This window comes from Simochromis diagramma, unplaced genomic scaffold (genome assembly GCF_900408965.1).
Source record: "Simochromis diagramma unplaced genomic scaffold, fSimDia1.1 OVJJ01000141.1, whole genome shotgun sequence".
Taxonomy (NCBI): Eukaryota; Metazoa; Chordata; class Actinopteri; order Cichliformes; family Cichlidae; genus Simochromis; species Simochromis diagramma.
The window spans coordinates 691,044-716,702 of NW_024387350.1; the positions used below are offsets into that span (position 1 = coordinate 691,044).

General features: G+C 39.0%; 1 protein-coding gene and 3 long non-coding RNA genes across 10 annotated transcripts in view; 2 read left to right on the top strand and 2 right to left on the bottom strand.

The window, feature by feature from the left end:
• The window catches only part of LOC120718380 (NLR family CARD domain-containing protein 3-like), a 66,108-nt gene that overhangs the window by 12,164 nt on the left and 28,285 nt on the right, over positions 1-25,659 (top strand). For both annotated transcript variants that reach the window (XM_040006904.1, XM_040006905.1), the window contains exons 8-12: positions 3,050-3,258; positions 3,703-5,491; positions 5,644-5,817; positions 6,023-6,196; positions 6,840-6,886. In XM_040006904.1, coding sequence (XP_039862838.1) covers positions 3,050-3,258; positions 3,703-5,491; positions 5,644-5,817; positions 6,023-6,196; positions 6,840-6,886 — 2,393 coding nt within the window. The remainder of the gene's footprint in view (positions 1-3,049; positions 3,259-3,702; positions 5,492-5,643; positions 5,818-6,022; positions 6,197-6,839; positions 6,887-25,659) is intronic.
• On the bottom strand, positions 251-21,205 carry LOC120718421. 5 transcript variants are annotated; one of them, XR_005692476.1, is made up of 6 exons: positions 20,689-21,205; positions 19,456-19,540; positions 12,950-13,030; positions 11,583-11,654; positions 2,414-10,080; positions 251-713 (listed from the first exon to the last, which is right to left on the bottom strand). It is a non-coding gene; the product is annotated as an uncharacterized LOC120718421 (long non-coding RNA). The 5 variants fall into 5 exon arrangements; XR_005692475.1 differs by having other exon boundaries at positions 11,583-11,658; XR_005692477.1 differs by lacking the exon at positions 11,583-11,654 and having other exon boundaries at positions 2,414-5,746; positions 7,147-10,080; positions 20,689-21,203.
• On the bottom strand, positions 15,559-16,815 carry LOC120718426. The gene is made up of 2 exons (XR_005692483.1): positions 16,370-16,815; positions 15,559-16,295 (listed from the first exon to the last, which is right to left on the bottom strand). It is a non-coding gene; the product is annotated as an uncharacterized LOC120718426 (long non-coding RNA).
• LOC120718422 lies at positions 20,183-25,522 on the top strand. 2 transcript variants are annotated; one of them, XR_005692480.1, is made up of 6 exons: positions 20,183-20,340; positions 21,206-21,314; positions 21,422-21,647; positions 21,887-21,991; positions 22,132-22,218; positions 25,503-25,522. It is a non-coding gene; the product is annotated as an uncharacterized LOC120718422 (long non-coding RNA). The 2 variants fall into 2 exon arrangements; XR_005692479.1 differs by lacking the exons at positions 21,887-21,991; positions 22,132-22,218; positions 25,503-25,522 and having other exon boundaries at positions 20,185-20,340; positions 21,422-21,821.

Here is a 25,659-nt window from a genome sequence, read left to right on the forward strand (position 1 = left end):
ACTCAAACGTTAGAACAGGCTTTTCCCCGCAGCACGCTAAATACAAAGAAAATGGCGGCCTTTACAACTTATATCTAAAAATGTATAGTTTCATGCATCGGTTAAAACACTCGACTCCAGGTAAAGGACACACAGCTGGAAATACTCCACGCAAGTCGAGCTGCCCGAGATTCACAGAATTTACAGAAAATGTTACATTTTTGTCATTTATATCGTTGTCGGGACGACAGATGTCTTATATCGGGATATGAGATTTTGGTCATATCGCACAGCCCTATATTTGTGTGTTTTTGCTTTACCCTGCTTGGTTCTCTTTTTTTTTATTTGAGTGTCTCTCCAATAATTTTCTCATCTTGCAGACTTAGACTAACTTTATTGTCTTGGACTGTCTGCTGTTCATGAGCAACTATTACTAGAACCAGTGGGGAAGGGGAAACTGTTTTTAACTGTGACTTAACTGTTTTAAGCTCAGTGAGACTGCAGAGGAAAACAGGACGTATCACATCCAGCTGGAGAGGAAGCTGAATGATGTCAAACAGGGAAACATGAGGCAGAGCAGTACAGAGGATTATTTGGGAAAAAACATATTATTGATCATTTTGAGAATAAAGTTGAAATTTTGAGATTAAAGTAGTAATTCTATTTAGAGAAAAAAATAGAAATTTGGAGAATACCTATGTTGTTTCAAGATAAACTACCATGTTTGTTGTACCCTCTGAGTAGAGCTGGGCGATAGAACGATAACGATATGTATCGCGATATAACATTTTCTCGATAGAAAAATTAAACTATCGCGATAGACCTCGCTGCTCTTGTCCTCTTAAAAAAAACAGCCAATCCAAATTAAGTAGCGCAGAGCCGAACCAATCACAGCCGCAGCGTCACGTCACGTGACTTGTTACGTACAGCACAAGTGCCAAGCCGCACATGTGTATTTGTTTGGGAAGCAGCCAGCCTCCGTGCCGCCCGGGTAATGGAGGAAATGAGTGTGCCGACTAGAAAAATCAACCGAGCGTGACCGAAGGTTACCGAAGAGAAAACAGATGATGGTTCCAATGCCGGAGAGATTGTCGAACGGAAGAGCCATAGAAGTTCTGTAGTGTGAAGGTATTTCGGCTATTTCAAATCTGACAAAAAACAGAGTAGCTTACACTGTAAATTGTGCCGAAAGCAAGTCTGGAAATACAATAAACTGGTGCATGCTCAGGCTACGTCCACACGTACCCGGGTATTTTTAAAACGTAGATTTTTCTATGCGTTTGCACCTTTCGTCCACACGTCAACGGCGTTTTTGGTCACTGAAAACGAAGATTTTTAAAAACTCCGGCCAGGGTGGATATTTTTGAAAACTCCGTTTTTGCATTTACGTGTAGACTAGAAAAACGGAGAAAACGCAGCGTCAAAGGTGTGCGCATTTTTTGACGTCACACTGTGCGCCACGTTATTGTTTTGGTGAAATGAATTTCTACAATACTGTTACTGTTAACCCCTGGAGGGTCCTAGAAAAATGCATACACTATCGGACCTAGAGCCACAAATCGACCCAAGACCCTCCAGGGGTTAATTCTACTCTCTGCAGTGTTTAAATGCTTACATATACACACAGTTACTGTCCCTCCACACATACAACTCGGTTCTGCTTCTATGCCCCAGCTTTGTTTACTTTTTCCCAGCGAGGCTTCTAGACTTCTGATTGGCCAACATTTCTACACGGTTAGGAATCTAGCGCCACCTGCTGCTTTGGCATGTTCATAGCAGCGTTTTCCTTCATTTCTCCCTTTATGTGTGGACGGGATTATTTTTTAAACCGAAAACGGAAAATCTCAGTTTTCAAAAATACCCGTGTACATGTGGACGTAGCCTCAGTCTCTGACTGGAAGCGCTAATTCGTCATTCGGCTTTTGTCAGACTAAAGTAACTGTTAAAACTGTTTGAAAAGCTAAGCTATACAACAAGGAGAGATTGAGAATTTCCTTTTAGTTCTCAGTTTATTTGATATTGACAAAAGTTAGTCAGTTTTGTCTGTTCTTCTGTAAAACAAACTAAGATTTATTTTTAGAATTAATATTTTGTTTCTAAGTGGAATTGACAATTTAGTAGTCTGTTTCGTTTGTTCTATTTTGAAACTTAAACGCTTTAGTGGCTGCCTTTTGTGTAGTTTGCAATATTTGCCTTTATTTATCTGAAAAAGTCTCATGTTCCTTAAGTACATCTACCCTATTGAACTTATTATGGGAAATACATATTTAAATAAAAACAAGCTGCTGATTATTTCGCATTTTACTTGTGAGCAACGGCACATTTAAATCTTACAAATATAGTTATTTGGCTTATATCGTGATAGATATCGTTATCGCCTGAAATGAAAAAAACATATCGTGATATGAAAAAATCTTATATCGCCCAGCTCTACCTTTGAGTTAGTGAAATCGTACTTCAGAGTCAGTTTTAGCAACAAGGAAGAAAATGGTCTTTTAGCACATAAACGCAGTGTGGTGATAAATATATGGGCAATGAATAGATGTTAGAGAAAGCTGCGTCTTAGAGGGGATTTGTATAAAATGAAATGATTGGTAATGGACAGATGCAAAAGTATCAATGGTTAAAGCGTCGTCCAATAAACAGGGTTTATGTTGTGTCACAAGACGGCCGATCAGTTTGCTTCACTAATTCATCTAAACATGCAGAGGTTATAGCAGCTGTGGCAGTTTGTCTTGAAACAATAACTGTAACCTCTACATTTCGACTTCAGTCTCAAAATGATCAACTTTTTTTATGTGGCCCAAATAATCCTTTGTAGGGCAGAGACTGAACTTTCAAATAAAAAAAATTAAAAAAACAATTACATGGGTCTTTTAAGAAAGTCATTTGTGTGATTTCTGCGAAATTTGCCAAATTTAGTCTGTTACATAAGTTTGTCCTCTCAAATTTTATTGTAACACAGTTAAGAGCAAACATTTATCCATTTTCATACCAGTTTATTCAACTACCAGTACCATTTATCCATTAGCTAATTAAAATAAGGTCTAATTTGTAAACCCTCCTACAGACCAGTAACTGAGAAGCCATCCACCTGTCCAGTTTGCAAAGATGTCATGAAAAATCCAGTTCAGCTCAGCTGTGAACACTGGTGCTGCAAACTGTGTCTCAGCTCAGACCTGGATGAGTCTGTGTCACCAGCAGACTGTCCTTGTCCTCAGTGTGGGAAGAAATCCAAGAAAACATTAAAACAAGAGAAAGACACAGAGACACATATTGGTAAGTTGACATCCTTTATGTCACTACTATCTCTGTTACTGCAAAAAAATGTGTTAACAGAGTTTTGCATAATCACTGCTGGGAATCATCTTTTAGTCTTTAATTACTTGGTTAAAGAAAGATTGCATGGCAATAAATAAATCAAAGAACCAAAGAAAAATACATTTGATCTTTTAAGAAATGTTACATTTTAAATTAAGTTTAAAAACACACATTAAATCCAAGAGTATCAGGTTTTTGGTAACTGGACTGTATTTATAAAGCACCTTTATACGATTTTCATCCATTTAATGTAATTTATGAACCAATTTTTTCAAAGTTTTAAGAAGATTTGAACCCCCAAATCAGGTCAGGAATTTCTTATCGTGCATTTTTCTTTGACCAAATTAAAGCGATCTGGTATTAACCACCTGAGCATCTTTGATGTGTTTCACTGCATTACAGGTAAAATTGATCTTTTGGAGGCAAAGAAGAAATTAAAAGAAGCAATGAAAGAGAAATATTCCTCAGTCTCTGAAGGTAATGGTGACAAGCCGAGTTCACTGAACAATATCTACACAGAGCTTCACATAACCACTGGAGAGAGTGAAAGGTCACGTGAAGAGCATGAAGTCAGGCTGCGCGAACGTAAACTGATAAGACAGAGTTCAAAACAACAAGTAATCAGCCTAAATGACATGTTGAAACCGTTGCCTGATCAAGACAAACCTCACAGAACAGTTGTGACGAAGGGCGTCGCAGGAATTGGAAAATCATTTTCTGTGCAGAAATTCATTCTTGACTGGGCCGAAGAGAAGGCAAACCAGGATGTAGACTTTGTTTTCAGTCCTGCTTTCAGAGAGCTGAATTTGATTACAGGTGAGAAAAGCCTACATGAGCTCCTGACTTTATTTCACCCCACACTGTCTGATCTCAAAGATTCAGTGGATTATACCAAAACCAAGATTGTTCTGATCCTGGACGGTCTGGATGAAAGCAGGTTTCAGCTGGGCTTTGAAGGCATTAAGACTATAACATCTGTCAAGGAAGCAGCATCTGTGAGTAATCTCCTAGCAAACATCATCCAGGGTAACCTTCTTCCTGATGCAAACCTCTGGATTACTTCCCGTCCAGCAGCAGCCAATCAGATCCCTGCAGAACATGTTGACATGGTGACAGAAATAAGAGGTTTCAATGACCCTCAAAAAGCTGAATACTTCAGGAGGAGATTTAGTCATGATCCAGATCTTGCTGAAAGGATCATTAAACATATTCAGTCTTCACAGAGTCTCGACAGCATGTGTCAGATCCCGATCTTCTGCTGGATTTCTGCAGTGGTATTCCAGGAAGTCTTTGGAGGAGATGTTGAAACTGCAATTCCTCAAACTCTTACAGAGATGATGTCACACTTCCTGTTTGCACAAACAAAGCGTAGAAGCAGAAAATATGACAAGAATGTTGAGACAAACAAAGAAAAGCTTCTGAAGACACACAAAGAATTTCTTCTGAAACTCAGCAAGCTTGCATTTGAGCAGCTGCTGAAGAACAACCTCATCTTCTACGAGGAAGACCTGGAAGACTTTGGCATTGACATTAAAGAAGCCTCCATGTACTCTGGATTTTGCACCACAGTACTTCATGAAGAAGAAATCATTTCCCAGAAAAAGGTCTTCTTCTTTGTACATCTGACTCTGCAGGAGTTCTTTGCAGCTCTCCACGTCTATGACTGTTTCATAAATAATGATACCAGAGAGCTCAGCAGCTTCCTCGATCTAAAGAGCCAAGAACATACGTTACTTGATCTTTTAAAGATGATGGTTGACAAAGTGCTGGAGAAGAAAAATGGCCACCTGGACTTCTTCCTGAGATTCCTTCTTGGCCTCCTGGTTGAACCAAATCGCAGAGTCCTTCATAGTCTGCTGCCTTCACCAGATCAAAGTCAAGATACTGAAAAGAAAATCTTGACTTACCTCAAGTCTATGCGAAGGAAGAACCTCTCTCCAGACAGCTGTATCAACCTTTTCCAGACTATGGTCGAGATGAGAGATCACAAAGTCAAAGATGAGATTCAGGAATATCTCGCACTGTCAGATCGTTCAAAAACAGAGTTGACTCCCCTGCACTGCTCTGCACTGGCCTACACGCTGCAGGTATCAAAGAATGATCTGGAAGTCTTGGACTTGAAGAGTTACAACACATCAGATGAGGGCAGACGGAGGCTGATACCGGCAGTGAGGAGCAGCAGAAAAGCCTTGTAAGTTAAGAAAGATTGTTGGCTTGAATGTTAATAGAAAGTAGAGGGAACAGATCCTCCCTGTCGCTAATAGAAATGATGTCTTCATTATGTATTTTTATGTGTAGCTTTAAACATTTTTTGTTTCTTCAAAAACCTATCACCCTGTTTAGACTAGCAGACTGTAAAGTGACTGAAGAGTGGGTTGAGCATCTGGCCTTTGGTCTCACCTTCCCCTTCTCACCTCTACGACATCTAGACCTGAGCAACAATGACCTGAAAGATTCAGGAGTAGAGTTGCTGTGTAAAGGACTGTTGAGTCAGTGCTGCAGACTGAAAACTTTAAGGTACATTTACGTTTAATGCTTATATTCAACACCACTATGGATTAACAACCCACCAAACCTGGTGCAATTTAACATAATTGGTAGAGCCTGTTCTTTGGACATTTAAACAGAGCAAGATCTTTTATAACGTAGAACCTCATTTTTGTTGCCATTATTTTATTTATTTAAAATACTTTCTGATGTATCAAATATTGTGTTTTCTCAGGTTATCCGGTTGTCTGGTGACAGAAAAAGGCTGCGAGTCTCTGGTCTCGGCTCTAAAGTCAAACCATTCACACCTGAAAGAGTTGGACCTGAGCTACAACGATCCAGGAGAAACTGGATCAAAGAAGCTCTCTGAGCTGAAGGATGATAAACAATACCAGCTCAGCCAGCTCAAGTAATTAACTGTACCTATGTACCATTCACTGTAATGGAGATGGTCCCAAAGTTCAAAGTTAGCATATAAATGTCCCAGGAAGCCATTTCTGCTGATTTTTAAAAGATGTGGTCTAATACAAACTACTCTATTAGTCTGTTCCCTAAAATGATCATTTTAATGATTAAAAAAAAGAATAATCAAAATAAAATAAGGTAATGTTTCTCCTTGTGATTGTTGACAAACAAGACTCATAATAATCGGGGCTCTAACAAACCATCAAATATCAGTAGATGTTTTCTCTACCTTAGCAGCTACTTATAGGTCATGTTCCATAATTGTAGATTATGGAAAATGATTGTGTAGATTAAGATTACACAATAAAACTTTGCTTTATCTGAAGTGTTTACAGCTTTGGTGTTTGGTTTTTATTTTTTTCACCTGAGTAAATTCAGTCCAACATCACATCCTTGAGCTTTCTTTGCTGGTGTTTCCGGCTTTGAAAATTGTTTTGTTTTTCAACTTTTCTGTTAGTAAATTTTGATCATGTGCAAGATATCAGTGCTGTATGTTGGGGGCTGAAAACAATAAAACAATAGATGCACGTATTACTAATATGGCAATAGATATATTAATACTTGACTACTATAATTTTTCTCCACAGTTTAGAACATGGTGGAAGTCACCGGAACAAACCAGGGTTCAAGAAATGTGAGTATCTGTGTAAATCTGAAGTGCTGAATGTTGTAATGTCTCTTACGGTTTGTTCTTTAGGAGTCATTGACAGTGATACACAAGGTATTTATTTGTTGAACAGATTCTACAGGTTAACTGTCACATACAGATTTTTGTTTTTGTGCTTCTAGAGAACAGCTCCCTCAGTCTCTGACTTATTTCCCTGGAGCCATGTACTTAGTGCTGCCAACAGTGGACATAAACTGTATTTACTGATTCTATAAGTGTTTTCTTACCTCCAGATGCCTGTGCGCTCACTTTGGACTCCAATACAGCTCACAAGAACCTGCTGCTCTCTGAAGGGAACAGAAAGGTGACCTGGGTGGAGGAGGAGCAGCCATATCCTGATCATACAGAGAGGTTTGATTGCTGTCAGCAGGTTCTGTGTAAACAGGGACTAAAAGGACGCTGTTACTTTGAGTTGGAGGTGTCAGAGCTCTTCTGTGTTGGGTTAACATACAGAAACATTGGCAGGAAAGGGGATGTTGATGATTGCAAGCTGGGACACAATGACAAGTCGTGGTGTCTGATTTCTGCTGATGAGGGTTTTTTTGTTCAGCACAACAAAGAGAAGGTCCATGTAACTCCTCAGGCCTTGCGCTCCAGTCGTGTCGGGGTGTATCTGGATTCGGAGGCCAAAAGTTTGTCCTTTTACAGAGTTTCCTCTGACAGTATCATCCGCCTTCACACCTTCAAAACAACCTTCACTGATGTTCTCTACCCTGCTGTTGCTCTCCACCCTCATTCATCTGTATTGTTTTGTCAGCTAACATAGAAACATCTCTCACTGCAGGCAGGTTAACAGCCAAACGAGTAGATTTTCACAGAAATAGGAGCAATTACTATCTATGACTAAACCTTAGTTAGTGAGTCTGGTCTAAACATTGCTCCCAGTAATCATTTCTTTTCAACAGGAGAAAAGTAGATAGAGAAAGACCTGAAATCTAGAGGCAAATAAAGAGGACCACACCAGTTTAATGTAGGCCTGCTGAACCAGAACATGGAGCCTAAAGCCGGATTTAAACCACCAAAACTATTCTGTATTTAAATAACCACTTTCAGAAACAGAAGCCCAAAACTTTCTTTTTAAAACTAAAGTCCATTTTCCCCACACACCCACATAATTAAGCTGCTTGGCAGCTTAATTGTTTGATACTTAATTTCTAGGTGAAACCTACACATTAGTGGGCAGGATCACTGTTTGCTTTTATATTTATATGCTGATGTATCTGGTCTGTACCTTTTCCCAGGAACCAACAAACTCTGAGTTTAAAAATAAACTCTGAGTTCCCTTTTCCACAACAATCGATCCAAGTTCAATCAACTCTGAATATGTTCAGTCTGTTTTAAGCATGTAAAGAAAGAAAGCCTTCTCATGCTACAACTCACCATGGCAACAAGTAATAATTATTCAGTAAAAAAAACATGTATGTAGTAATGGAATGTAATAACCTCACTTTCATTATTTCTGCCATTACTGAATATAAATGCTTAATATTTAATATTTCCGAGTTTACACTTTTAATATTTCAGGAAAGCTGTGCAAGGATGCAGCATTTTAAATATAGATCTCAGTTCATGCTGGAAAAATTAGGCCATTGTGAATGAAAAATTATTGGAAGGAAACTGATAGTCTGACTGCATTGTTGTTCACAGAGTCACAGAATTAGAAAGATGAAGACTAGAGACTTTTATTCTGAGCTGATAATAAATCGGCGATGTAACCGCTGTTTCCATCATTGTAAATATGTTTTAAGTAAGTGATGTTAGGTATACAGAGGAAAAGTAATGTGCAGTGATATCAGTGTTTGTAAAAATGTAAACTTATCAAAATGAAGGAATGAATGAGAGTTTCAGTCAGTTGGTTTGGGCGCAACGTGAGGAATGGGGAGAGAAAACCTGCCAACAAGCAGGTTTAGGATTTTGGTGTTGGAGCTCAGCTCCTTTTACTGAAATGCAGTGCTTTGCTTTGCTAATTCTTGTACTTCAATAACACATAATATGCATAATACCACAAATAAACCTGTCATGGTGTTTGAGGTATGCACTGCAGTGACATTATACATGTGTGTTTGCTTGGATTTTACCAACACATCTGTGTTTTTGTAGTTTTTGTAGTTCAACTCTCAGCTCTGCACCTTTGTCATCCAGTGTTGACATGGACGTTAGTCCTGTCTTTGAAGTTTGAGTTTTTTTTAATTATATATAGATGTAAACTACCATGTAAGTACCTCTTTAGGTTGATAAAGTTGAGCTGTAAGAAGAGGTTTGTGTTGGCAGATTTTTGTCTGTTGTCGGGATCAAATCAAGGATATCTAGGTGTAAACCAAATGTGCGGTGATGGGAAGAGTTTCTTAGAACAGCCCTGTAAAAATAGACACATTATATGACTGAATAGATTTAGCTTAGCACATTAACAAAAGCTATTAGAAGTTGATGCTGACTGAGTAATTATTGTCTATTATTATCCAATTAAACAAAAGTAAACAACAGTTGGAAGTAAAACCAAGTCAACAAACTTGAAATATAAGGCTCAGACCAAAAGTTATAAAAATGGCAGCAGCAAAATAAATCCAGGAGGTGTTTTCTGTGGTTGATTATAAATATCTCTCCAAAAAGCTTCTCCTAAAGTAAAAATTTTAACCATTAAATACCAAGGTGTTCTTATCCAATGACCCATGCTGCTGAAATGATTATTCATGAATTCATCCTTTGCTTTGTCCACCAACAGTATTTTGTGTGATTTCTGTGTTTGTAACTATTTTAGAAGTTCACTTTAAAGTTTGTTGTTGTATTTTGCTGTTTAGAGATGCACTGTTTTCCACTGCGTGTGTTACATCATTAACTATGTTTAACGGTATATCGTCTATATGCACGTCAGCAAAAACAAGAAATGTCTCCTAAGCACTTTTTATCTACTTCAGCAGTGTTTGAAATTTGCATCTTGTGGTCAAAAATAAATTCTTTCGTAATGAGATGTGATATATTAACAGCAAATAAGATCCAGGTTTCAGCACTTTTAAAGCAGCATGTGAGTGCGGATTTGATAGTTCAAGCTACTCTCTCAGCCTGAAGTAAAAGTGGAACAAGCAGCGAGGTGACGTACTCTTTATGAGGAAGGAACACTTTGGCAGCATTCTGTTGCAATGGATTACTCAGACCACTCAGGCCTGCAGAAAAAATAAATTATTATAAAAAGAGATTATTGACAAAGCAGTGAAAGGTAAAATTTCATAAAGTTAATGAGGACTTCTCCAAATGTGAACACACTATCCTTTCCCCCACCCACATCAATTATATTTGTATGTTTTATGATCTGCTTGCTGTGAGCTTCTGCTGCTCTGTGTAGATTCAGCTGAGATCGGTTTAGGAGAGAAAAGCCACATGATATGAAATGAAAGTGTCTCTTTCTTTGTTATTATTAAAAGTATGTAAGATAAATATTTTTCCACATTACCTGCTGTATTTTTTTTACTGTGTGCATTTCTTGTATCAGTTAAAAATAAATCATTAGATTCCTAAAACGTGTCTTGATAAGAAGTGAGTTTATCCTGTATCCACTAAAAAGCTGCATTCATTACTTTCTGTGTCAGCTTTAATTATATGAAAAAACAGTAATTACACAGAAGAGTTACATATCTGGCTTTAAGATATTCTTTTTTAATTACACTGCAAATTTCAAAGTTTTATTTATGCCTGACAGAGTGACATTTTCAGTTTATGTCATCACTGCACCATCTTGTGTTACAAGTTGGTATTACACAAAACGGACTCCAGCGTGCCACTAGTTTAGCTTCAGTTCTTTCAACACAGAATAGATGTTTTGGTTAATTCCATACACTGTGCTGCTGACTGCTTTGGTTATTTAATTCAATTTAAACACAAGGAATTACAGCAAGTATCTTTAGAAAATTACTTGTACTACAAAGGCCCACACATCCAGGGGCGGAGCTAGAGAAATTTTCTTAGGGTGGCAAAGCAATCAAGTGGGGTGGCAAAATCAAAGCCTTTTTTTCCCAATCACACATGCAGGTGGTTACATATGGTTAAAATGATTCAAATGCAGTAAGTATACATGTTTTTCATGTAAATATAGTCTATAACTTAATTATTGTCTGTAGCCCACATACTTAAACACTTTAGTTACATAAAACATATGAGTTTTGATTTTATGCACTGTATAGCCTGTATAATAAATAAATATGTAGCCTAATAAGTATAAAATCCAGAAAGCTACACAACAATGGGCAGTTTGTTTACAAACACAAGTCTAACAATCACATTGTTACAGCTTAAATTACACAAAATGTCAGAAATCTGCACTGTCATGAACAAAAATTTAAACCTCATTTTTCATGATTCGTTGGATTAACCCACTGAGGTCTGAAATACAACCGGCCACTTTTGACTCCTTTTGAGTTTACGTTTGTATTTCACCCAGGGGCGATTTTAGCCCATTTTTGGGGGTGCTTCAGCATTTTTGCTTCAGCACCCCCAAAAATGAATCAAAGCACCCCCAAAGATTTCTTACTTTTTTTTGACAATATTTGCTGTTTGTGTTACACACTGCTAAAAATATAAAAAGCATACGGTACTTTGTTGAGATGTAATATTTTAACAACAAAAGTATAGATAACCCCCCCCAAATGGTTTGTTCCAGCTCGCTTCTCACCAACTCTGTCTCTAGCGCCCTTTCTGCTAGCGCGATGGTGGCTGAGACACAGCAGAGCGGAGGTGTAAGTGCCTGGCTTAAAACAGGGAGAGAGGAAAGAGGGAACGTGAGGAGAAAGTACAAGGTCAGGAAGAACCAGGTAAGAAAACAGGGAACAGTGACAGGCACAACAGAAACTGTTAAACTGACAAAGAGGAAAAACCTGATTTTACTCACACAGTCAGGAAGTTGTTTTCTCCCTATATTAAAGCTGCTATACAGAATCTGCAAAACAAACTGGGTTGAAACATTTTTGACCCTCTTTAACAACATTCCAACATAACATTATCATTGATTGGGGAGATTAAAATTAATGATATATTTTTATGTGGTTCAGCCACAACTCTACTAAAACCTCAGCCAGTAATAGGTAGGCCAACTTTTGGACCGTCCAGTTGTCTGTATGACTGCCGCAGTACATACGTCACATTTGCACACTATCAGAAAGTGCCAAACAGCCCTGGTGGAGCGAGGAGCTGTAAGGAGAAGCAGATGCTCTGTTTATATTCTAAAAATGTTTTAAGCTTGTTTCAAAGATTCTGTACAGCAGCTTCAAATGTTTTCCAAAAGCACACAGACACGTATCAGTGTCTCTCAAACTTTTTACAGTGTGTACCACCTGATAAAATGCCAAGCTCTCCAAGTACCACTATGAAAGCATGAAAGTCATAAATCTTACAACACAAAATTAGTGTTATTAGATTAGTAAAATTAGTGTCTGCAATAAAGATTTTTATTTGTAATAATTTATTCTGTTTTGGGAGTGTTTTTTATGTGTCTGTATTATATTATACACACACATTAAAAGTGAATCTCTGTTTACTCAGTTTACTTTTTACTCACTATGAGCATCATTCATTATTCTCCCCCAGTAATTAAGGTTAGGATATGTATTTTTTTTTTTTATTCCAATCCATTCTTCTTTTGCAGCATTTAAATAACCTTGATCAGATTTGTTGGTTTTGTTTACAGACTTTTCAAAAAAGCGTTTTGCTTTTCTTTCACAAATGTGGGGATTCAATTGTGTTAAAATGTACAAAACAGTCATGTCATGTTTTGTGACGAGGACGCAGGCACAGAGAGACTTGATGAATTTAAGAATCTTATGATTTAATAAAGAAATTTGTAGACTTGCACAGAGATGGTAAAATTATGATGACTGATAACGGAGACAAGGACAACAGACGATGAGGACAGGGAGGAACAGGGGTTTAAATGCACCAAAGTGACAGTCAGAGGGAACTCGGGACAACTGGAGACATTTAAGGATGCAGGGACTGACAGAGACAGGAAAGACGTCTCATTGTGACGAGTAAAGTTTATCATACCTGGCTGGGCAGCTCTCTGGGTGCTCAGCACCCCCAAAGCTCTGATCCTAGAATCGCCCCTGGTCTGTGCTTAATATTTGACTGTTTAGATAGGAAGATAGGAAAGAAACATCGGTTAAATTGATCAAAAATACACCACAAAGAGGTTACTGCAGAGACCAGAGAATTCAAAATCGAGCTAAATGCTTGTTTTGACACACATTTTGTTCATTTGACTTTTAATTTTACACGGATTTTAAAACTTTAAAAAACAGCAACTTAATGTTGTGCATGTACATGAGCAGTATGTTTGCGTTTCTCATCATCAACAAAAATTATCTGTGCTTACCGCTGTTGAGGTTATTACTCAAGAAAGGTGATATATTACACAGAACACCTTTCTTAGAAGTAATGCAGTAGTTTACTAAAAATTAATTTGTTACATTATTCATTATGTTACTTTCATGTTACTCTGAAAAATGACCTGAAACAAATTCTCTCATAATTACTTTTTAACAATATAAACCTAAAGGCTTCAGCCCCACATCCATCGCTGGTCCTTATAGAGAACAAAATGGTATTTGTATAGCGCTTTTTACTAGTCCCCCCCTAGGGACTCCAAAGCGCTTTACACACCCAGTCATCCACCCATTCACACACTGGTGGAGGCAAGCTAGAGTTGTAGCCACAGCTGCCCATGGGCAGACTGACAGAAGCGAGGCTGCCATATCGCACCATCGGCCCTTCTGGCCAACACCAGTAGGCGGTAGGTGAAGTGTCTTGCCCAAGGACACAACGACCGAGGCTGTCCGAGCCGGGGCTCGAACCGGCAACCTTCCGATTACAAGGAGAACTCCCAACGCTTGAGCCACGATCGCCCCACAAAAGACATCCTTCCCAGTGTTTCTGTGTTGACTGAATGCTTAACCTCAACAGCTAATAATAAACTCAGATGTTGAAAGTTTAACAGTGTACAATCTCTGATTGGCTTCCATATGTGCACAGTTTATAGCAGGTGTCGTGCAAGTTAGTGACATTTTACTCAACCAGATGGAGTTAATGAACTGCTGAAGGTTGCTACAGCTGAAGTTGAAGTTAAAGGACTAAATAAAGCGCTATACAAATACAGGCCATTTACCATTTAAAATTGCAGAATGAGAGACTTGACACTAGCATCCCCAGGCTTCTACCTTTCTACCTATAAAAGCCGGAGAGCAGTCAAATGGTGGAAGTGGAAGCTAAATTGGCTAGTCATTCATATGTATATTAGGTTGTTACCTAGGAATTCTGGAGGGAGGGAAGTGGGGGGGTGTGAGCTAAAAGCTGTGCACTTCCCTTTTGTGTTTCATCTTGATGCATTCTCAATCATCCAGGGAAATAAATCTCCAAAAGTCACCAACTTGGAGTGTTTCAGTTTGCCATCTTAGGGAGAAATCAACACACATGGGTGTATTTCCTTTGTTGCTGAGATTTATTGATAAAAACAGTACAAAAAACCAACCATTTGTACACATATTTACAAATAATAATAAAAAGCGAGTGAGTACATTACAACATTTTCAGCAATCACTCACAATCCTGGCATCCATCACATCCATGCCACACTTTGTTTTGTTGTAAAGGGTGACAGTGTTTGGCTTCCTTTTGGTGGTGTTATCAGTCTGAACCACGCTGTGCATGCTGCTTGACCTTCCGATTGCTCACAATTTGAATTTGTTCACACTGCAGATGAGGAGACTGCTTCTCCACCGAAAAAGAGAGCTTGTTTGGGGACTGAGACAGCGAAAGATGGCACAGTGTGGCGTGAAGAACAGGTGGGGACCTGTCTCCCTTTCACCCCAATAGAAGCGTACGCTGCAGATAGAGAGCCAACGGCTAAGGCCAGGAGAAGTATCTCGAGTCGCCTTCAGAGCTTCCTGTGTTTCATCACTCTTGACATGCTTCATAGCATTCAAGAATGGACTATTCAACATGCACAGCAAACGGAGCATGTTCATTGGTTCATGGACCTCCCTGAACTAATGGCATTTATTGCAATTGTCATCTTGCGGGGGGTTTACAGGGTTCCATCTGTAAATGACTGCTGGTCAGCAAACCTGGGAAACCCACAGATAATTGGAACTATGGCACGAAACCGCTTCCAAGACATCATGCAACACCTACGCTTTGATGACAAGTCCACCCGCTGTGATCGAGCAAAGACTGACAAGTTTGCTGCAATTTCCAGTGTGTGGGGATCATTTGTCACCAACTGCATCACGTGCTACAACCCTGGTCTACATATCACCGTTGATGAACAGCTTTTCCCATCAAAGACTCGGTGCTGTTTCCTGCAGTATATTGCAAGTAAACCTGACAAGTTTGGGATCAAGTTTTGGGTGGCTTGCGACCTAAAATCCAAGTACATTTGCAATGTCTTCCCATATCTTGGCAAGGACCCCAATCGTCCCACTGGGGAGAGACTTTCTGAAAATGTAGTGTGGCGAGATGAGGATGGGATATAAAGTAAATACTCTTTGCAGTTTTAAAAAGACAACGCCACCCTGGGAATTTCACCCAGAGAATACTGAAAGTAACACTAAATCACCAGAAAGGCACTTAGGTTCGCTATACTCAATCCAGAGACGAGGTTCAATGATCAACAAATTAACAATTTATTAATAATTATTTAAAACACCATATAAAAGCACAATCATAAATATTCAAGTACAAATATGCTTAAAAAGGTATTCAGAGCTGAGGCTTACCAGTGGAGGGGCAGGGATGCCACACACAAACTAAAGAAAGAAAACACACCCAAAACACAAGTGCAGCACACTATCACACACTCACACTAATAAACTAAACAAGGCAGGTGTGTACACTCAAGGGATCCCACCACCAAGGCACCCTAGTCTCCTCCACGTCGGCACTCCGCATCTGAATAAAAGAAACAAAGAAAATTTTAATATATTACAACAACTAATGTGTAGCACCGGGGGATAACCCAACTGCAAGACCACACTGGTGATCTACAGCTAGAAAAAGGGCCTCCCACCAGTGGTGTAACAAAAATCCAAACTACAAATCAAAAGCAATAAAACAACATACAATCTGGATAAAACTCTAAAATCTGGAGCAAACGGAATCGCCGTACTGCTCCAACTTGCCGTCACACGATGACAAGTTAACAGTCAATCAATATGCACGCCAGCTGACTCCGGTAACCGGCATGCATATGGCCGTTGTCCACGCCGACGTCCACTGTAAGAGCTGACAGCAGCGGGGAAAGAAATCTCACAACGGGAACAGACGATAAAAGCACAGCAAGGCAAAACAGCAGCACTTCAGTTCACGTAGCTTGGTGCAAAACTAAGGCCCACACTTCCTGCGAAACATAATAAATAATTACTATAAAAGAACAATAGAAGGCAGAGAGCGTAACAAAAGTTGATTACATACCAAGTAAGCCGTGTCATAGAACGTAAGCAGAATAGCTCAGGAGGCTTCTATAGCTACGACCAGCTGCGATGGAGACTTCAGAGGAGTAACCCACAAATGATCTCTACCACACCGAGGGGAAGTCAGGTGACCAAAAAGGAGATCACAGGCAAGCAATGCAGAGACACTCAAATGGCCACTATTTATACCAGCGCCCCCTAATGGGCCAGGCTGAAAGTGGGCTGGACTGAGGGATAACATTCATCCTGCCACAGTAGTAATGAGGCTGATGGATCCATTCCTAGACAAGGGCAGAAATGTTACCACGGACAATTTTTTCACATCGCTTTCACTTGCGCAAAAACTTCTTAGACGGAAAACCTTCTATTGGGGTGAAAGGGAGACAGGTCCCCACCTGTTCTTCACGCCACACTGTGCCATCTTTCGCTGTCTCAGTCCCCAAACAAGCTCTCTTTTTCGGTAGAGAAGCAGTCTCCTCATCTGCAGTGTGAACAAATTCAAATTGTGAGCAATGGGAAGGTCAAGCAGCATGCACAGCGTGGTTCAGACTGATAACACTACCAAAAGGAAGCCAAACACTGTCACCCTTTACAACAAAACAAAGTGTGGCGTGGATGTGATGGATGCCAGGATTGTGAGTGATTGCTGAAAATGTTGTAATGTACTCACTCGCTTTTTATTATTATTTGTAAATATGTGTACAAATGGTTGGTTTTTTGTACTGTTTTTATCAATAAATCTCAGCAACAAAGGACATACACCCATGTGTGTTGATTTCTCCCTAAGATGGCAAACTGTAACACTCCAAGTTGGTGACTTTTGGAGATTTATTTCCCTGGATGATTGAGAATGCATCAAGATGAAACACAAAAGGAAGTGCACAGCTTTTAGCAGCTCCCCCACCCCCTCAATCACACACCCCCACTCCCCTCCCTCCAGAATTCCCAGGTAACAACCTAATATACATATGAATGACTAGCCAATTTAGCTTCCACTTCCACCATTTGACTGCTCTCCGGCTTTTAAAGGTAGAAACGCAAAATAATGTTGCCGCGGGAGTCAACTAATTATAGTTATTACAGGGTTTTGAGTTATTTTACATTCCTGATTTTTGAGATTATACACAGCAAATCCAGCATGTCCAAATTAACACTGTCGGATTTGATTTCAACACTATTAAAGTGTCTATATGGGTCCACACCAGAGAGTGTTAATTTAACTCTTTTTGGAGAGTTGGTACGTTAACTCTGATTTAGTGTTAAACACCAAATCTGTCTGGAGTTGATAATTTAACACTTGGTGTTAAGAGTTTATATATTAACTCTCAAAGAGTATTTTAGTTTAACTACGTAAGAGTTATCTTCTAATTCATTCTAAAAAGCGGGAATTTTACTGTTCTGAACTTCTAGAAATTTCTTTTGGAAATAAACATTTACTAAAAAGATGCAATAGTTTTTGAAAATCATTTATTCTGAACTGTGCACCACAATTTCAAAACATTTTCTGAAAGATGTAACAGTGTACATGTTCTCACTTTCATTAGAATTTTGTTTATCAAAAGGTCTGACATGGTAAATGCAAATAACAGCATTCTCATCACTTATTTCTTCAATACAATATGCATGTCCTTCATTCATCCCTTTGTGGAACTTCAACGCACTTCTGCTCTCCCCCATATTCCATCTTCACAAGCCTATCCTGTGCGGAGATTGAATAAAAATTAGTTGACACTAATTAATGGCACAAATAATCCAGTAAACAATTGCAGCACATTAAAAAAAAAAAAAGGAATCCTCTTTGAGCCATTACTTGTGTAAAGTATTTTCCCAAAAGACAAGGACACAGGCAACAGGTAATACTGAACTAAATGTAAAACCTCAACCTTTTTAATTTTTACCTAAACCGTGTGCACAAAACTCTGGAGGGATCTATGCTAACGTAGAATCCAGTCAGGACGTCTGCTACTGCTGTTTGCTCGTGTTTTTTTTTTTTGTTTTTTTTATGGGCGATCGGTTTCAGGCTTCAAGTAGCACCATTATACCAACATTTCACATTCTACACATTGTTTTAGGTGTGTTTGACTGAAAATTCACATGCAAGCTTTTTTTCAAGGCTGTGGTATTTGCCCGCAAACAATACCTTTCAGCTAGCTAAAACAGAATATTATGCTATCACCGAGCAACACGGCTAATGCCTTTCACACAGCTTTGTCTCAACTCCAAAGAGCCACAGAAGTAAAAGCTCATAATAATAATTGAAACAATCTTTGAAAGAATGACTTACCAAGCATGGCAAACAACTCAAATATGTAGAGCAAAATGTTCTGAAACGGCTTCACTTCAGCTTCGATTGGAGCCGTGCTGGGGGCGGAGTCTGTGAATTTACTCTATTGGTGTCATAGCCCCTGTAGGAGTTCAGAGTTAAGAGGTCAAGAGTTAATGTTTCCATTGTAACACCTCCAGATTTGACAGAGAAACACTCATTTTTAACACTCGATTTTATTTACACCTCAGAGTTACATTAAAAGAATATGACTCTACTTAGAGTAAAATTAACTCTACTTTTGCAAGAAGACTATTAACACCAAAACATTTAACACTTTTGAATTTGCTGTGTAGAAACCACACATTAGGTAAGGAACATAGATGCACCTTTGATTTGTCATTAGCTTCAGTTTACTTCAGTTAATTCAGTCATGTACAGGGAGAAAAAGCAGAACTAAGTAACACACACACACATCAAGTTAGCTCAGAATGAGTTATTTTTATTGAATCTATGTGTGACGTGTAAAGGACCAAAATAACACCTATATGATACACATTTTTGGTTTCTAATGCTAGAGATTTGCAACTGGCTTTGGGCTGTGCATGTCCTATGGGCTCAAAATGTGGTCTTAAATATTTTGTACTTGTAAATCAGTTTTGTATGTGTAAAAAAGATTTGTGTGCGTAAAAAAGCATTTTGAGCCCATACATGTCTCTCTCTTCCAGAAGATGACTGAATAAATAATTATAAATGTTTTGACCAACTGAGTCGTGTTCTCTCTATTCAGTGAAAGAATGACAAGAACCAGATTTAATACTTACTTATCGAGTTCCTATAATCCAACCAATTCCAGATACCAGCCACAAAAGGCTCCAGTGAACACTTCATGATGACTCAGCTAAAAGCCTGAAGGGAAAAAAAGATGCTTTTGAAAATATAAAATATGTTTAAATAACTCTTCTCTTGCCACTTTATCATCACCCTCTTTATTGCCTTAGGGTTTAACCATCGTCATTATTGATAAACTTGCATCTGTCCATTACCAGACATTTAATTTTCTACAAATCCACTCTTTCAAGATGCACCAGTTTTTCTTTTCAATGTCTTTATCCTGATCAACACATAATATGTGTTAAAAGAGAAATATTATAAATAAAATAAATATTATATTATTATATTATAAATATGTTTTTTAATATTTGTAATTTTATTTTTAATTTAAAAAAAAAATGTCTTTGTTACAAAAACTGATTATGAAGTAAGGTTTCACTAATTCATCTAAACAAGGTATTTTGTAGACAGATAAGCAGCTTTGGCAGTTTGTCCTGAAACAACAAATAAAATTTCAACTTTTTTCTCAAAAGTATATATTTTTAATGTGACTCTAACGATCCAGTCCAATCAGCAACAGATCCGATAGACAAAAAAGGCGCATAAAAGAGTATAAAAACGAAAGTGAAACTAAAGAAATGCAACAACAACAACAACAACAACAATAGCAAGCCCTACACGCTCTCTCACACACACACACACACACACACACACACACACACACACACACACACACACACACACACACACACACACACACACACACACACAGAGTTTCCAGTTTGTGCCATTCTTTAGTGCAGCAGCGAGTCAGGAAACCTTCACAATAACTGACTGAGTTATAAGAAAGACTTCAAAACTCTTATGGCGTGAAAGTAAGTCGCCGTCTATCTTCCTGCTTTATGTCGACTTTTGTCGGGCAGAGCGATGCGTGTTTTTTAAATCAGCCGACATCTTGTTTTACTGCAGTAACTGCGCACATAAGAAGGATCATCGCAGCAGCAGATTTCACAGTTTACAGCGACTCAGCGTAAACGAATTCAAACTGATTCTTTTTATAATTTACTATTTAGGAGCGACCATATGTCCACGTTTAACCCTGTAAACACTCCAGTAACGTTATAAAACCGAGTCAAATTCGCATTGTAAGTCTTTTACTTCCATTTTCCATTGACTTGCTTCATAGTATGATTGAAATAGATATTCTAACTTGTTTTTAATACCTGCTTCACCTTCACGCTGTCATTGATCATCCGTGTAAACAAAAGACCTTAACGGAGCAAGAGTTTCTGCATCTACATCCCGGGCAAATTTAGTGGCAAACACGCTCATCAATTTAGTTTTCACAGTTCTGATTGTACTCACAGCTCCAGTGCCGATAATAGATACAGGTCCAGGGGCGCACCACTTCACTTTACTCACCCACTGCTGCTGGTGATTTACTAGTAATCTAGATAATCTTAAATCTTACCTGACAGTGCAGTGATTACCAAAAAATATTAGATCTGTAAATAAAGAGTAACTTTATTGAATATTAACAAAGTATATTTAGGGTCTAGGAGGGGAAATAATGATGAGATCTTGCTGCCACCTACAGGCTGCCAGCTGTCACTGCAGCTCATCTCAGTTCAGGTTCAGGAAGAAGGATCTTTAACACTGGAATTGCCAATAAACTGTATGAAGTCTGTACAGCTGGATTTTTATCATTTACAAACTATTCTCTGGTTTTTTCCCTGTTAGTTGTGTTTCAGCTGCAGAAATGTCTGAGACAAGAAAGAGAAAACAAGCTGACTCCTGCCCCCTCACTCTCCAAACAGCCAATCAGCTCCCGCAGTGGGCTGCTAGTCAGGTATCTCCAATCAAAAATAAAGAAACTCTACATTGGAAAACGGTTTTTAGTGCAGTGTGGTTACAGTTTATTATCTACACAGAGCTCTCTTTGTTTAATACTTACAGGTGACATATTAAAGGAAAAAGTGGCTATGTTATGCTGCCAGGATTTGGACCCCCTTAGAGGGAAGAGTCTATAAATTATTAAGGAGTTGTTCTGAGTGATAGAACATGACACGAGGTCTCACTGAATAACCTGATGAGGATGAAAATGATGTTACTCTGGTCTAACATGTTTGCCTGATCTCAAACAGCTGAACAGCTGTGGAAAAGTTTGGGGCTTCTTTATCAGGTGAGAAGGAAATCTTTTAGGAGAATGGAGTTCACCCTCACGTAAAGTTCACAAGACACTTGATGCACTTCTTGTAACCAGCGCACCAACATATTGTTGTTTTTCCTTTCATTTGTCACCTGCCTTCACATTCCTTTTCTGCCATCCTATTAGCATTTATCTCAGAGGTCCATCATGGATCAAGGTTCACTGCTATTTTTTTAAAGAAAAAAAAAAGATTCATATCCTATTCTGAACAGTTCACAGAAGAATAGAGATGACTCTCCCGGTCCCAGCTCTGTGTCTATGAAGAGTGATGGATCCATGTACCAGCCAGCTAATTTTGGTGACAAGCAACATCAGGGGTAATCCTTATTTTGTACTTTAAAATGTTTTCCATTAATTTGTTAGAGTTATTCTTATTTCACTTTTCCTGGAAACAAATACAATAGAAACACAGATGGTTTCTTGTTTGTGGAATAAATACAAATATTTCCGTTTTTAGTGGAACTGAGTCCAGAGCTCCCAGTGTTGTCTCTATAAAGAGTGAAGGATCCATGTACCAGCCAGCTAATTTTGGAAAGACACAAAGGTAAAGTTTTTCTCCCCCAAAGGAATAAATTTAGCACATTAAAGATTAAGTGACAGACTGACTGACCTGCAGTTTCACATGTGGCATGTTGATTTTTCTGTATTTTTGCATGGCAATTTTATTCAGTTCAATTTTCAATTTGATCCCAATATTTACCCAGTTACCCAAATCATAGCATGCATGGAAACAAAGTGTACACTCCACCCAGACATGTTTTCACATTGAGTTTTCAAACCCATCTGAAAAAGCAAACATTTGATCCTCTTAAAAACAGCACCTATATAGGCTGTGTTCATCTTCTTTAGGAGTCACATAAAGCTCCCAGCATGCTCCTTTTTTACAACAATCCTCTGCGTGTCATTCTTCACTACATCCATGGTCATGAGGTCTTCCTCTTTTCCTCCTGCTTGGCAGCTCTATGTTAGAGTCCTTTGTCAAGTAAATCCACCATCCTCTCTCTGCACATGTCCAAACAATCTCAGCCTTACCTCTAACTTTGTCTCCAAACCTGAGCTGTCCCTCTGATGTACGCATGTCTGATATTGTCTATTCTGCTCACTGTCAATGAAAAATTTCAACTCGGCCTTCTGTTTCTTTTTCAGTCACCGTCTCTAAACCGTACATTGTAACAGCTCTTACTGCCATCTTGTAAACCTTCCCTTTTACTCTTACTGTTACCCTTCTATCACAAATTACCCATGACTCTCATCTCCACCCTGCTCCACCGTGCCATCACTCTATGCTTCAGATCTCTTGTGCACTGTCTGTTGCTTTGGATGGTTGATCCCAGGTATTAAACTCATCCACCTTCACTATCTCTGCATGTTTACCCTTCCACATGTCTCCCTCTCTTTCTCACCGTTCTGTCTTGTTTCCACTGACTATCATTCCTCTTTTCTCCAGGTATGCTAATTGTAATATATGATTGCACTGATTGCCGATCACGCTTCAGCTAAGTCGTCCTCGGTCAGAAGGAATGGTACTCCACAGTGATGCAGTTCAAATAAGTTTAATGAAGGAGAAGGCAGATGGCATAAACAGGATGTGATTGAATTACAATATATTTAAATGCAGGTAAAGGGGGTGTGAGTGTGTGTGTGTGTGTGGTCATCTGTAAACAGAAAGAACGAATATGTGTATAAACCACTATGTATAACACTATACTACTTACACTATACTGTGGGTTTTCAGCGTAATGTTATACAATCTAAATTATAATGACATAGCCACTAGATGGCACCCTAAGACCACAAATGATTTTTCTCCCGCATCTTAGCGATAGTAATGGGACTAGCTACTTAGCAAAAAACACAGATAAAGTTAAACAAACATCATTCTTATCTTACAATACTCACGTGGTAACCACGCACACAGTTTTAACTCACACAGGAATGCAAGTACGTTACACCTCCGACACACCTCTCAGCAGTGCTGAACCGCACTGAACATGTTCCCATCCGAAGTATAATACTGAGGAGTAGACTTTTAGCACTAATAGTCAGAGGATTAGCGTACCTCCACCTCTCCTGGTTCTTTCCCACTTCTTCCCTACTCCCTACTCTCACTACAGATCACAAAGTTGTGTATGAGCATCATAGTGATGGTAAATTTGATTCTTTTTACTGAATCGAGTTTTAATGAGTCACTCACCAAATTGAATCGGATTTTTGTGTCATTTGAGTCACTTAGTCAGTTGCCCAGAGAGTGCAAAAAATGTACATTTTCACTCAAACCTAATTTGTTTCTCTTTTCATGGAGGAAAAACGAGGGGAAAATTCTAAAGGGAACATTTATTTTATTTATTTTTATTTTATTTTATTAGTATTTTCTTCAAATGTGTCAAATATATATTTTCTCATGTAAATGTCCACTGAGCTGTGAGCCAGGGGGCGGTAATGCGCCTTAACATTAGTTGCCAACCAAGAAGAAGAAGCTGTGAGCCAGGAGGGAGGGGGTGAGTGAGTCCTGAGTGATTCGCTCATGCTACGATTCAGATTTTGATTCCTTGAAAAAGTTATAATCATTTCACCTTAAGAAGCATAATACAAAACTGGATTCGATTTCAGAGCACTCACAGTCACTTTGGTGGAGTAATGCTTAATGCTTCATTAAATTTAGCCTAAAAAGAAATCTTCAAGGGCCCCAAATTTGATGAGACAATATGCTCTTCAACTGTCTGTGTTGTTAAGTGCAGTTGTTCAGCACGTTTTAGCTGCATGGGATTTTACCAGGAAAACCCTTTTCTTTCATACAGAAACATTACACTAAATCTAGTTTGCTCGTGAACACAAAGGCAGGCTTTTTGGAATAATGTCATAGAACAGATTAATTGGGAAACAGTTATGTGGCCTCAATAGATATTGGCACACAATAGATAGCTTTTTCAAAGAAAAACCTTGATCTAGTAACAACAATGTGTCACAAACAAGGATGCAGTGGACTCAAGAGCAGACTCAATTGCTTGAACTATGTATAATTTATTGAAAGGAAAAAGAAACGTAAACAAGACTAGGTTTAACAGAAACCATTCGCAGAAACTGAGGGAGGTCCGAGGGCGGAGAAACGGGCGTAGAGCACAGGGAGAACTCGAACGGAACTTCTGTAAACACAGAAGAAGGGTTTTACTGAATGAAAAAAATGAGAAAGGGGCAGAGGTACGTAGTGCCAGTGGATAGTCTTGGGCTTACTTGGAAACCCCGGTTCTTAGGCGGGGAAAAGGCTACCGTGAGAGCATTCCAGAGATGGTCGAGAGTGTGGAGAGTCCGGTCCAGGTTCCAAGGTGTCCAGGGAGGTGGAAAGTACGGACTGAAGGGCAGGCTGAGGAGAAGTTGAGTCTGGGGTCCTCGGGTTCCAAGCAGACGGGAAAACAGGACGGAAACAGAACCAGCATTCCTAGTGAGTGTGACGGGTGGTGAATCACAGATGTTAGCAGGACGAACTGGCGAGGAGTGGCAGGCAGTGCTGGCTTAAAAACCCTGTAGGTGGAGCCCCGGAGATTGAAAGCAGGTGATGAGCTGGCCAACTCCACCCCAAGGGACGGATAACAGGAACCTGGACCACGCCCGACCAGACACTCCCACAGCATATGACACAATGAGCTTTCATGCAGAAAATAGATCAATGTTTTCCAACAGTCACAAATTCAATTATGAATTCTGCATCATGTGGTGTTGATGGTGTGTGAAGGTGATGTTTTAAGGCTGTTTATTTTCCATAGCAATATAGATATAAATCTCCAGACCAACAGGTTTCTGAATACAGGAGAATAATTTCTTTGTTTGTAGATCAAACGCTGCCTCAGATACAGTCATATCACTGTGTGTGACGCACAATAATAACGAAATGTTTTCTTCATCTCCCATCTAATCCAGCTGTCCAGTGTGCAAGGAGGTTTTAAAGGATCCAGTCCAGTTCATGTGTGGACATGAGTCCTGCAAACAG